We start from the raw sequence: 13,792 nt of genomic DNA on the forward strand, positions 1-13,792 counted from the left end.
CGCACTACCCCCAAATCGCCCCGCCTCCGTGCTGCGGAAAGGAGGCGCTACCGTAAACCTGAGAAGAGTGCCGCACAACTCCCCAGAGTTGAGCTGGGTTTACCATTTTGCAGGGCAATACCAAGGAGATCTCGAAAGTCCTGTCCACGAGCTCCTCTCAGGAGTTTGCCCGTCTCCAGGAAAACGGGGAGAAACCTTCCCACCAGTATTTCCCTCACCACAATAGTGTAATTCAACGCACATGTGTTCAGGGATGGGAAAAGCGAACGGAGATAGGGAAAAAACCTGTCTTTCAGGAATGTACAATCTAACTGACGCTTCCATCCACCTAATCCGTCTTCCTTTGCAGAAGAACCTCTTCGACCTCTTCAAAGACCGTGGGTTCTGAAGATGGTCGGTTCCTCCCCGCCCCTTTTTGCGCTTCACTTGGGGAATTACGGCGCGGGGGGTGGAGCCTCTCTGACTTCTGCCCCGGAAGTTTTTCCGGTAGTAAAGCGCGCACGTTGAGCCGGCTTAGCTGCTTCAACTTCCAGGCTGCCTGCGGATCATGTCTTCCAAGAAGAACCGAAAACGGCCCAACCGGAGCTCCGACAGAGGTTCGCCCTCGCCCTCCGCGGCTCGCTCTCCTGCGGGGGCCTCGGCTGCTTCTGCCGAAGCCGGCTTCGCGGCGGCGACTGGGACTCTGGCGGTGATCAACTTCTTAGAAAAGGGTGAGAGTGGTGGGAGGGCGGTCGGAGTCCGAGGGGACGCCACCTGAGGGGACGGAGGTCGGGCTGGAGGCACGGCGCTGTGAAGAGTGGGCGAGGCCGAGGTGTAAGGGGCTCGGGGCCAAGCGCGCCTCGGAGAAGGCACAAGTGCCCTTTCCATGACCAGCTCAACGGTCCCTTTTGTAAATTGCCTTGAATTGCCAAGTTGCACTTGAGACAACTTTGCCGTACTTAAGATGGACGATATATTTAACGGCAACATTGCACCTGTCCAGCGAGTATAGGGGACGAAACAGCCCAGTTCAGTCAAGATGTGGGGACATCCTTCCTGAGGGGCGTCCCAGCGCCTTCGGGACGGAAAGCTGGCTGCTTCTGGCAGCACTGCACAGGTTCTGGTTTCGGGGGCAAGCGCTTCATTGTATGTCCGTCCGTTTCAAGTCTAAGCCTCGCGGACGCCCTGGGACGCGGGTGCGGGGTTAGTTGTGCCCATTTTGCAGGTTTCTCAGCTACACGTTAGAGCCCAGAAGTGTGTGACCTTAGAGCCGTCCCCCAAGTCTTCCGCTCCCGGGAGCTGGGAGGACGGGATTGCCCAAAAAGTCTTTGATCGGCAAAGCCCTGAAAAGTGGGTCAGAGTGAACCGGTGGCAGGACGTGTGTCTGTCTCCCGTGGACCCTAAAGGCAGCCCTAGAGCTAAGCTCTTGCCCTTGAGTCAGCGTCCCCCGGGGCGGGGGAACAGCCCGTCCTGTCCCGCGGCTGTCCTCCCCCGTCAACCTTAGTGCCCTCGGCGCCGTCTTCAAAGAGGCCGCCTTCTCCCGCAGCCCGGGGGCCACTCTGCTCCGGGGCTCGAGCCTGCTCGACCTCCACCGGTGACCCCTGGAGCTGCCCCGGCAACGGACCCGCCTCACGGGCCGCACAGGCGCATCGCTGACCGCACTTGACCTTCCAGCCGCTTCGGCCATGAGCCACCATTTCCTCCAACTGGAAGCACTCCACTTCTTCATTTGACGCCTCTGTCAGACTTTTCTACTCTCTCCTCTTCCTTCTGTGGGTACTTGGCTCATCTTCCAAATGGTGAAGTTCCTCGCCCTGCCTGGTGGCTCAGTTGGTTGGAGCGTTGTCCCGCACACCAAAAGTTTGCGGGGTTTTCAGGTTCCGTTTCCGGTTGGGGCGTGTGGGGAGGCAACAACTACCCATGTTTCGCTCGCTCTAAAATCAATAAACATATCTTCTGTTGAGGATTAAAAAGAATGTTGAAGCCCCTCAATTCTTAGTCTAAAACCCTTCTTGTCTCTATAAACCTTTTTTTGGCAAGTTTATTCACTGCCCAGAGTTTTCCCATGTATTCCCTCAGCATTTTGAGACTTATAGTTCTAGTTTATACTATTTCTCAGTCTTGACTCACTTGTCCTCTAGACCAGCAATTTTCAACCTTTTTCATCTCATGGCACATATAAACTAATTACTAAAATTCTGCAGCATACCAAAAATACTTTTTGCTGATCTGACAGAAAAATAGGTATAATTTTGATTCATTCACACTGGAGGGCTGTTGTTTGGTTGGCTGTTGTCATTTTTTTAAAATTTGACAATCTAAGGGAAAAGAGGTCAGTGCCTCTGACTAAATAGTCAGATATTGCATGTTTTAAAAATTCTTGGGGCACACCAGTTGAAAATCACTGCTGTAGATCAATGGTTCTCCAACTCTATAGGGAAGGTTTTAAAATTTAAGATATGCCACATATCAGCACTGTTTTAAAATACAATAAAAATAAGTTTCTAGTCCTGGTTGCTGTGGCTCACTGGTTGGAGCGGTGGCCTGAGTATTGGGGCTGGGGAGTTTGGCAGGGGTCTGAATGGTACCATTCCTGATGAAGGGCAAGTACCTGGGTTACAGGTTCTATCCTTGGCGGTGGGGATTTGAGGGGAGGCAACCAACTGATGTGTGTGTCTCCCCCTCCCTCCCTTCTGCTCTCTAAAAATGAACAGAAAAAATATTCTCAGGTGAGGATTAATAACAAAAGTTATTAGAAAAATAAGTTAAAAAATAGAAATTTTTATTATATTCAACACATGTAAAATTACTCTTGTCAAAATGCAATAAAAGCTTCTGGACATCTATTCTCATTTTCTGTGCTTATCAGGAACCAGAAGTAAATAGTTTGCCGACCACACTTGAAATAGCACTCGGCTATATCTCTTCTCTTGGATTTTTTCAAAGGTACTTCAAGATTGACCTCAAGAATTCATATTCAGAAACCTAGGAGTCATGTATCATACCTCTCTTACATCTCCCATATTCAGTCCACCACCAAGTCCTGCTTATCACCTCAATATTTCCCACACTGCCTTTGTTTCAGCCGTAATCCCAGACACCGTCCTCTTTCACCTGGACCACTTACTACACCAGCCCTTCCATTTACTTTCTGCTCTGCCGCTGCAATGGTCTTTTAAATGAAGATCCTGTCATGACCCTTCTCTTCACCCCTCACTGGCCTGCAGTTGTCAGAATAAAGAATAACAGCTTGATATCACCTGCTGCCCTGGGTGGTCTTGACCTTCTTTACATGGCTTGTCTCCCACCACTCTCTCTGTTTGTCCTCTTCCCTCTGGTGTATAGTGCTCCCTTCTTCCCACGACCTCTGGACATGTTGTTCTCTTTGCTCAGAATTATCTTTTTTGTCCTCTTCATTTAGTTAATTCCTACTCTTCCTTCAGATCTGAATTGAAGCATTACTTCCTTGGAGAAGCTTTCTCTTATTTTTCCATATTAGATCAGATCCCACATTAAAGGCTTTCCAGCACTCTGTCATTTTTTTATTGCATTAATCTTAGTTTATAATTGTGCAGTTATTTGGTTGGCTGTTGTAAATTTTTTTAATCCTCACCTGAGGATATATTTTTTTAAATTGATTTTAGAGAGAGAGGAAAGGAAAGAGAAAGAAACATTGATGTGAGAGAGAAACATTAGTAGGTTGCCTCCTGCACTTACCCCAACCAGGGATGGAACCTGCAGCCTAGTTATGTGCCCTGACTTGGAATAGAATCTGCAACCTTTTGGTGCATGGGATGATGCTTCAACCAACTGAGCCACCTGGCCAGGCCTTAATGACTGTTTATTAACTCTGTTATCCTATTAGATTGTAAGCTATGTGAAGCCAAGGACTGTGTCTACTTCTGTATCTCCAGTGTGTAGTGTAGTGTCAGTCACATGAAGTATGGATGGTTGTGTGAAATTACTTTTCCTATCTCATTAGTTAATCTGGCACATAAGCACTCAATAAGTGAAGTTAGTTACTGGGGACAGTGGTGTCAAGATATATACATACACACACACACACACATACATACATATATGTATATATATTTTAATCCTCACCTGAGGATATTTTTTCCATTGCTTTTCAGAGAGAGAGGAAAGGAGAGAGAGAGAGAGAAACATCGATGTGAGACACATCGATTGGTTGCCTCCCATACAAGCCCTAACCAGGGCCGGGGATCAAGCCCTAAAACAAGGTACGTGACCTGGGCCGGAATCGATCCCGGGACCCTTGAGTCCATAGGCTGATGTACTAACCACTGAGCAAAACCGGCTAGGGCTCGTGATATATATATCTTCATTGATTTCAGAGAGAGGAAGGGAGAGGGAGAGAGACAGAAACATCAGTGATGAGGGAGTCATTGATTGGCTGCCTCCTGCACACACCCCCACTGAGGATCGAGCCCACAACCTGGGCTTGTGCCCTGACGGGGAATCAGACTTCAATCTCCTGGATCATAGATTGATGCTCAACTGCTGAGCCATGTTCTCCTGGCTCGAGATAGATTTTTAAAGTATTTGAGGAATGAGAACTGGTGATGGGAGCTGTGTGGAGGTCAGCTTGAAGAGACTTGTGTGTTGTAAGCAGAGAATACAAGGAGATGTCTTGGGAAGTCAGGCCAGTGCATGGGATTTGAACATGATCTCCATGGGTGATAAGGAGGAAATGGCGATATTTCCAGAAGCCTGTGGTTTGTCAAATCCTTGGAACATGGGAAATGTGCAGGATAGGATGGTGGAAAGAGAAGAAAACCTAGAATCCTGTTGTTGAGGATTGATATACCTGTGAGGCAACTGTCACAAGGGAATCATTCACCTTCAGAAAGAAAGAAGTGGCAGAAACTGAACATTATGAGGTCATCCAACAGGATAGGATGCTTTGCTATTACTGATGGGTAAACTTTGTGAGAGGCCTGAAAGTTGAATTTCTTTTCAGCTTTCCATATTATGAAATATGCTCATTTTATTTTATACTCAGTACTGTTAATCTTAGCTCCGTGAAATGCTTTGTTTTTCCAGCTTTGTTCACCTGATGACTGGAGGAGAATAAATATGTAGGGAAGTTATTTTGTTGTGGCAGAGAATAATGTAAATCAGACATACCTCTTGGTTTGCTTTCATTGATTTAATTACTTTTTAATGACAAAAGAGCTGTTTTTCCAATTATGAAGGAACACTGATTATATGATTATGGTATATGTCTGTAATTTTATAATGAAGTTTTTGGCAGGCTAAAATTTTATCAAGTATATTATGGATTTTTGCTGAAAAGAACAATATTGTGTACTCATCTACTGCATTCATTAATTTCACAGATATTTATTATGCAGCTGCTGTATTTGATATCTTGCTAGGTATTGGCAATACAAAGATAAATATGACCAATTCTTGCTCCAAAGCAGTGTATAGTTTGGGAGAAAGTCAGATCATAAAACATGAATATTAAGTCAGGGGTGGGGAATGTCCATCCCGCGGGCCTTATACAGCCTGCAGAATCATTTGGTCCGGCCCTGCCAAGGCAACTGCAGGTGGGACTTCAAATTCAATAAATCTAGGAGCTTTTTTCATATTTAATTTTTTTTTTATCCTCACCCCAGGATATTTTTTTCCATTGCTTTTTCAGAGAGAGTGGAAGGGGGTGTAGGGAGAAACATTGATGTGAGAGACACACATTGGTTGGTTGTCTCCTGCACTCTCCCCAGGCAGGCCAGGGATCGAGCCTGCAACCAATGTGTGTGCCCTTGGCTGGAATTGAACCCAGGACCCTTCAGTCCACAGGCCAATGATCTAACCACTGAGCCAAACTGGCTAGGGCCATAGCTTATTTTTAAGTTGATAATTTTTTATGGCCCATGAATGATGTTATAAATATCCAAATGGCCCTTGGCAGAAAAAAAGGTTTCCCACCCCTCCTCTAAGTGCTTGTATCTGGCAGCATGAGGTGCTGGGAGAATCAGAGGAGGGACAGCTAATCAAGTGTGCAGCTTGAGGGGCTGGGTGGGAAGGGGTGGAGATGTTAGCACATCATTTTCATAAGCATTGCCAACTGTGCTGAATTCTGGGCCCCTTCTTTGGCCAGAAGTTGAAATCACTAATGGTCATTTCAGTCAGTGTGAGAGTCTTTACCCAGGGGGTTACTATCTTCTTCATGTATTCTTGGGAACAGAGAAGAAAAATACCTGATTGCTATTACGTGGGTCAGAAGTGGAAATGTGACTTAATCCTCTAGAGCCAGATCATGGACCAGCTCCCCAGCTGAGTACCAGTAACCAACTCAACTTAGAATGTGTAATGTGGAAAGGAAAGCTTAGAGATTCTCTGTTGCAAGTATGTTAAGTTCTTCATGAAGTTTAAGATTTTTTAAAAATACATGTTTTTGTTTTTTTTTAACTTTAGAGAGAGGAAGGTAAGGAGGGAGGGAGGGAGAGAGAAAAACATTCATGAGAGCAAGGCATCGTTGGGCTGCCTCCTGCATGCCCCTTTCTGGGGGATCCAGCATGCAACCTGGGCATGTGCCCTGACTGGGAATCAAACTGGCAACCACTTGGTGCATGGGATGATGCATAACCAACAGAGCCACACTGGGCCAAGCAAAATTTTTTTAATTGATGAAAACTAATACCGATTCCATAAAACAACTTTTTTTTTTTTTTTTTAGTTAGCACTCATACTGTCTGTGGATCCCTAGAAGGTTTGGTTTTAAGTCTGTTTGTTAAAGTAAGAAGGGTTGCAACAGTAGTTTCTCCAGAGTGGTAAGTGCATTCATGTGGTTATGTGGATAAAGGATTTCTGTTTCCTCCTAAAGAAAGCATTCCTTAACTTCAGTTACAAAATAGTACAAAAATTCTTTTCTTTTGCTTCTTGGTAGATGACAAAGTTCCTAAAAAGTTCCAGAATTCCCTTGTTCAACTTGGACTTGGCACTATGAAGTCTGCAAATATATGTATAGGTCGACCAGTGCTGCTTACTAGTTTACATGGGAAACAAGAGGTAAGAGTCCTTGTTATTTCCTTGGTTTGGAAAGATTTGAGAGGTTTTTGATTGTAATTTTTAACACAAGCAAGACAAAAATGAAAAACTGTATTTTAAAGACCCTCCCACCAATGTAAACTCTCTCCTCCTTTGATGTCTGTGATTACAGTGGGAATATAGCCCCTAAATGTCATAATGGAGAGAGAGGCCTTTCCTTGGGAGGCCTTTCCTTGGGAGATACTCTATCGTCCTATTCTTCCCAGTCTGTTACTTTCTCTACAGAAATACCATTCTGGGGTATGAAGGTCATCTCTTTTTTATACAAATATTTGATTACCTTCCCTGGTTTCAGCTGTGTTTCTCCTTGCTGCTGTTTTTTGGCAGCTTGGCTTTCTTTGCTGCCAGCCCCTGCTCTGCCTCTGCCATATCTTCTCTGCTTCATTACTTGGTGTTCTCCATCCACTAGGGGCCCTCTGGAAAAGCTTTGAAATCTCTTATCTGCTGATGTCACGCCTCCCATTCTTTTCATTGTTCTGAGCTTATACTTTTTTTAATAATATCCTTATCCGAGAATATTTTTTCCATTGCTTTTTCAGAGTGGAAAGGAGGGAGAGAGACAGAGAGAAACAGAAACATAGATGTGAGAGAGACACATCGATTGGTTGCCTCCTGAATCCCCCCCTTCAGGGGCCAGGGATCAAGCCTGCAACCGAGGTATGAGGTACGTGCCCTTGGCCAGAATCGACCCTTCAGTCTGCAGGCCGACGCTCTAACACTGAGCCAAACCAGCTAGGACATGGGCTTATACTTTTTAAAACCCTTTACTGTGTCTTGTGGAAGAAAAGACACTAACTGTATGAACTCAGCCCACCATCTGTGGAATTTAACATTCATTTGATGAGGTCCAGGTTCCTGCTGGGCTGCTTGCTATTACCTAGATGTAGTTCATGCTCCAAGCTGGGTTACCTGATAGTCAGCTTGCCTTCAGGATTTTACCTCATTTTCTTCTCACCTTTGTCTCTTTTCCTATCCCCACCTCTCAGATCTTCCATCATTTTCACTATGGGGTCATTTCTAATCTTTACAAAAATGTAATATTTATAAAAATTTTTTGCAACTTGTGTCAGATTGTAACTCCTTTCGGGGTTACAGATTCATGTACTTGGTTGTGCTTAATTTTCTGCTTTATAAATTACTGATATTCTGTGAATGTTTATTTTCTCTCCTGGGCAGGTCTATACAGCCTGGCCTGTATCAGGATTTCCTGGAGGCAAGGTTGGCCTGAGTGAAATAGCACAGAAGAATGTAGGTGTCAGAGTTGGTGATACCATCCATGTCCAGCCTCTTTTGGGTGCTGTGCTACAGGCTGAGGAAATGGATGTGGCACTCAGGTTTGGCTCTTTTCCTTTTCCTTGGTGACTGAATCAGCACTACCCAGTAGAAATATGAGTCACAAATGTGAACCACATACGTAATTTTGCTCTTTCTAGTAACCACTTTTAAAAAGTAAAGAGAAACATGTGAAATTAATTATAATTAAATATTTTGTTTAACCAATATGTATAAAATCTTATTTTAACTTATAACCATAAAAAACAATAAGATATTTTTCATTCTGTTTTTCGAACTAAGTTTTCAAAATCCAGTGTGTATGTTACAGTTATAGTATATCTCAGTTTGGACTGGCCACATGTGAGTGGCTAGTGGCCTCCCATAGTACACAGCACAAGCTAGACAAGTGCTGTATAACTTAGGGACGAGGGACTCTCTAGTTCCTGTGATTAGAGCATGCCCTGACACTTTAGGTAAGAGAATTATTACTGATGGGTATTAACCATGTTTTTCATGTTGGTCTGCATTGTATTCAGGGCTTCTTGTGTGTTTTACAGCTATGAGGAATGGAGTAGATTACTATGAGTAGGCAAGAAACAAATTTTAATTAAGACTGCTCAAGCAAAGTACCTGATTGTATATTTTATCTCAATTGATTATTCAATCTAGTGAAACAGTTATTTCTATCAGATTTTAAAATAGCCCTTCACTAAAGACTAGTTGTTTAAAGCACCCTATTAATATTGTTAAAGTTTATCTCCTGTCCTCTTGGATATTTTGAATCTAATAGGATTTTGACTTGGTCTGCATATAAAAATCTTACTTAATTTGTTTTTAAAAAGCATCTTTCGATTACTTTAATATCACACTAGTAACAGTTGGGGGAGGGTTGTTTATATTAGTGTAAGAATCACAGAACATTTTCCAATCTAGCTTTATTTTAAAATGTTTTTTTCTCTTTTGCTACTTTTGTAGCACAGCCTTGAGCTTTGGCATATTATTTCCTTTAAAAACAGGAAAGTGTTTTCAGAGCACTTAACAAACGTTTAACAAATGATAAAAGACAGAAAGGAAAAGGAACACAACATGGGTTGAGCACCAGCTGTGTACTAGCACACGTGTGCATGCACACATTTTTTTCCTTTTTCTTTTCACTTAATCCTCTAGACATCCTGCAAGGTATCCATACCTACCCTTTTTTCACAGATGAAGAAACAGGCTCAGTGAGGAGAAGTCAGGAACTTGCCCATTTTTGTGTGGGTTGGTTAGTGCTACTGTTCAGATTGCACAGGATTCTTCTCCAGACTGACTTCAAACAGGGCTGTAGGCACAGCATTTACTTGACTGGAGTTTTGATGACCCCTCTCTAGGGCACAGCACTCTTAGCTGATAATGATTACCTACTATGGAGGGACTATATAGGTTTTCCATGGAAGCTTGGTTTTAAACTTTTTATTTGTTAAAAAAATCTTATGTTTTAAATGTGGCAGCAAGAAGAGCTTAAGACCAGAAGATTTCCAATAAGAAAAAATCAGTAATTTTAATCTGCTGCTTAAATCCTTCAGTTGTGCTGTAGCTGAAACATTTCATTAGTAAGTTTAGAGCTCCTTCTAGTGGAAATGATTTTATTTGCACCCATTCTTTTTTAAAAGCAAAATTGGTTTTTACTGTTGTAAATACCTTCTATTAAAAGTTTAATAAATAGGAACAATTTAAGTATAACTCGATTCAGAGTTCTGTAAACAAGTAAATTTAAGCATTAATGGAGACACGTATAATTTCCTTTCTAGTTTATATATACATTTGATTCATGAAAACTTCTCCTTGTATTCTCCCCCCCACCACATGAATACACAGTTAATTCTTGTTATTTGTGGTAGTGTGTTCTACAAATTTGCCCCAAACACTGAATTAGCAAATACTAAGCCATTGCTTCTAGGGGTGCATATATGTATATATTTAACATGTATAAATATGCAAGTATATATATTTTATATAGATTGTTATCTTAAATCCTTAAAACAACTCATTCTGGTATATTTTATTTTCTTTATTTTACAAAGAGAGGAGTGTTCAGAAGTAAGGTCACGTTGCTAACAACTGCCGGAGTTAGGATTCAGACCCCTTCCCACAGGTCCCAGAGTATGAATTTTCACTGTACACTGCATTGTCCCCTACCATCTCTAGTCACCATCCTCTGGTCATCTGTGATGAGAGCTGAAACAAGAAAGTGTTGTGTGACTCAGATTTTTTGCCTACTTTACTTATGCACATTCACTGGGAATGCTCTGCTCATATTAATTTTGGGATTACAAATAGATTTTAGCAAGTAGGTGAATTTACACGTGAAATTTTGCAAATAATGAAGATCGACTCTTGGCTTTGCTATTGAGAAAGTGGAGGATGCAGCCTATATCTGGCCCAGATGGGCCTGCTAAAACCTTTTCCTGAGCTCCGCCCTCCCCTCCACTGGTGTCTGGCAAGCTCACGGCCACAGGCCATGCGGGCTGCTTACACATGGAGAAGGAGGGAAAATGTACCTGTTCTCCAAGGACATGGTTGTATACAAGCACCATGATTTTTAGGGTTGCCTGCTTCCTGTACTCAAACAAGCGACCTTCCTGGTTATCCGTCAAAAAAGGGTTCTCAGGTATGCCCTTTCTCTAAAACAGGTGGGGAACCTTTTTTCTGCCAAGGGCCACTTGGGTATTTATTTATTTATTTAATTTTATTTTTTAAAAAAAATATATCTTTATTGATTTCAGAGAGAGGAAAGGAGAGGGAGAGAGAGAGATAGAAACATCAATGATGACAAAGTCATTGATCGAGCCTGCAACCCGGGCATGTGCCCTGACCAGGAATCAGACCCCAATTGCCTGGATCCTAGGTCGACGCTTAACCGCTGAGCCACGCCCGGCTGGGCTCACTTGGATATTTATAACAACATTCATGGGCCATACAAAATTATCAACTTAAAAATGAGCTCTGAAAAAATCTTCTAGATTTATTGAATTCAAGTCCTGCCTGCCAGACCAAATAATTTCACAGGCCATATACGGACATTCTTCACCTCTGCTCTAGAATAAACTTCCATTGTACCACTCTCCTTTTTTTTATTTCTACCTCTTTAGATAAAGTGCTATATAGGATTTATTTTTCCTGAAGGATAATTTATAAATTATACAAAGGGAATGAAATAAACTATTGATAAAAGCCATTTACCAAGCTAGGCAAGTTTGGTAAGGGATTAATTAAGGCTAGCGGTTTTCAAATGTTTTTGACTGACACACAATAAAAAAATAAACATTTTTCATTGTGATTCATTGTACTTACACATTTATAGTATATATACATAGAGTGCACTTATGCACACGTGTGTACCTGTCTACAGTGAGTATATAGATGTGTGTAATAATGTTTTACAAAGCATTATTTACCCTTTCTGTGTGTGATATACTCTGATGTTTGTATTCTATTAAAAAAAGTGCTAGGTAGGATTGACTGAAATGATTTCATGATCCGCTAGTGGATAGTACCCTATATTTTGAAGAACACTGATTTAGGCCACTAGGGCATCAGACTGCAAATGAGATTTTCATGGCTATAAGAACTATCTGAAATTTGTAAGTCATTCCAAAATTGTATAAATAATTTCCATGTTGTAAACTAATTATGCTTTTGATTACATCTACATTACAATTACGCATGTGTTATTTTATATTACATTTACGTTTCTGGTGTACTTAATGCTTATTTCTATTTTCCCCACCCCAAACCTTTACAGTGACAAAAATGTGGATATTAATGAAGAACAATTGGCTGGTTGTCTTCTTAGAAAACTAGGTGAGACATATTTTAAACAGTTTTTTAAATTTTAAGAAGCAAGGCAGCAACAAATAAAGTACTGTGTCTTTGAGGTCTGTATACTTAATAGTTTTCTCCAAAATAGCATAGAGAATATTCTCCTCAATGAATTAATGTCTTTTTAAGATAGGGATGTGGGGCTCTTTTCCCCAGTTAATTGATTGGCAGTTAAGCAATGGAGAGAATATACAGTGTGTCTGTGGACAAAGTCAGTGGAAAAACTGAGACTTTGAATCCTTGAGCTCTTGCTCTTTCCAGTGAGAAATATTATCTTGGCGTGTTGGTTTAAGTGTGCTATTTTGGGTTAGTGTATTATCAAATGTAGACTGCCTGGCTATTTGTTAATGTAGTTGATAGAATCTTCACTATTTCAGAGAATCATCTTGTTTTTCTTTGCTCTCCAAAGAAAAACATAGGGGAATATTAGGGCTTTTATTTTTCGTAACAATTATTTTATTAATCCCATCTTTGACTTATTCTTTTCAGTCAGGTAGATTTGTTGATAGATGAAACAAATTGCTATTTAAACATTAAATGGGTGAAAAATTGTGCTAACACATATATATATTCAATAAATTGTTTTCTAGATGGCAAGATTGTTTTACCAGGCAACTTTCTATATATTACATTCTATGGACGACCATGCAAGTTGCAAGTGCTGCGAGTGAAAGGGGCAGACGGCATGATACTGAGAAGGCTTCAGAGTGATTCTGATACTGATGCTGAGGGAATGGCCTCTAAACGGTCCAGCATAGAAGCCAGTACCCTGGATATGTCCTTACAGCTAAGCCAGTTGGATCTGGAAGAGCCTCGGGTCCCACCATCAAGCAGTACTCCCCCCAAACCAGTAGATGACAGAAAGATAAATAGAGCTGGTGACATTTTGTCAGATGTCACACAGAGTCCTGGTGGCAGTAGTGGGCCTGGGCTAGAGGAAGTCACAGGTCTTGAATGTAGCTTTGCATCTGCCAGAGAAGGAAATGAGTACCTTATCAATGAAGAGAGATTACTAAAGCCAGCCAGTCTGGGAGCAAAGTGCAACACTGACACTTTCTATTTCATTTCTTCGACAACAAGAGTCAATTTTACAAAAATTGGTGCAAATTCAACAGAGCAAGACAACCAATTCAAAGTAACTTATGACATGATTGGAGGCTTAAGTGGTCAGCTGAAAGCAATTAGAGAAATAATTGAACTTCCTCTCAAGCAGCTTGAACTATTCAAGAGTTATGGTATGATTTCTTCAGTGTATTGTACCAAAAGCATTCCAAGTCAAAAGCAGTTGGCTCATTCCACTTATCTAATAATTGCTCACCCTATTTTCCTATTTTTCTTTCCTGAGTGGTAGGTGTGGTAGGAGGTATGAGTTGCTTTGGGAGATGCCAAGTTAAGTGAGCTTTCTGTGCTAGGCGTCCTAGGTGTTCTAGGTTGTAATGAGTTAGTTGTAGCCTTGTCTCTTTCTCTTTTTTTAAATTGATTTCAGAGAGGGAGAGAGAGAGATAGAAACATCAGTGATAAGAGAGAATCATTGGTTGGCTTCCTCCTGCACACCCGCTACTGGGGATCAAGCCCAAAACCTGGGCATGTGCCCTGACCAGGA

The 13,792-nt window shown here is 41.9% G+C and overlaps 1 protein-coding gene across 1 annotated transcript in view; it reads left to right on the forward strand.

The window, feature by feature from the left end:
* Positions 1-524: 524 nt before the first annotated feature.
* AFG2A (AAA ATPase AFG2A) overlaps positions 525-13,792 on the forward strand; it is a 235,958-nt gene continuing 222,690 nt past the window's right edge. Inside the window, exons 1-5 of the mRNA XM_016203317.2 lie at positions 525-710; positions 6,893-7,014; positions 8,230-8,387; positions 12,113-12,171; positions 12,780-13,424. Of these exons, the coding sequence (XP_016058803.2) occupies positions 548-710; positions 6,893-7,014; positions 8,230-8,387; positions 12,113-12,171; positions 12,780-13,424 (1,147 nt within the window). The 5' untranslated portion in view covers positions 525-547. The remainder of the gene's footprint in view (positions 711-6,892; positions 7,015-8,229; positions 8,388-12,112; positions 12,172-12,779; positions 13,425-13,792) is intronic.

This window comes from Miniopterus natalensis, chromosome 4, assembly GCF_054644295.1.
Source record: "Miniopterus natalensis isolate mMinNat1 chromosome 4, mMinNat1.hap1, whole genome shotgun sequence".
NCBI classification, from domain to species: domain Eukaryota; kingdom Metazoa; phylum Chordata; class Mammalia; order Chiroptera; family Miniopteridae; genus Miniopterus; species Miniopterus natalensis.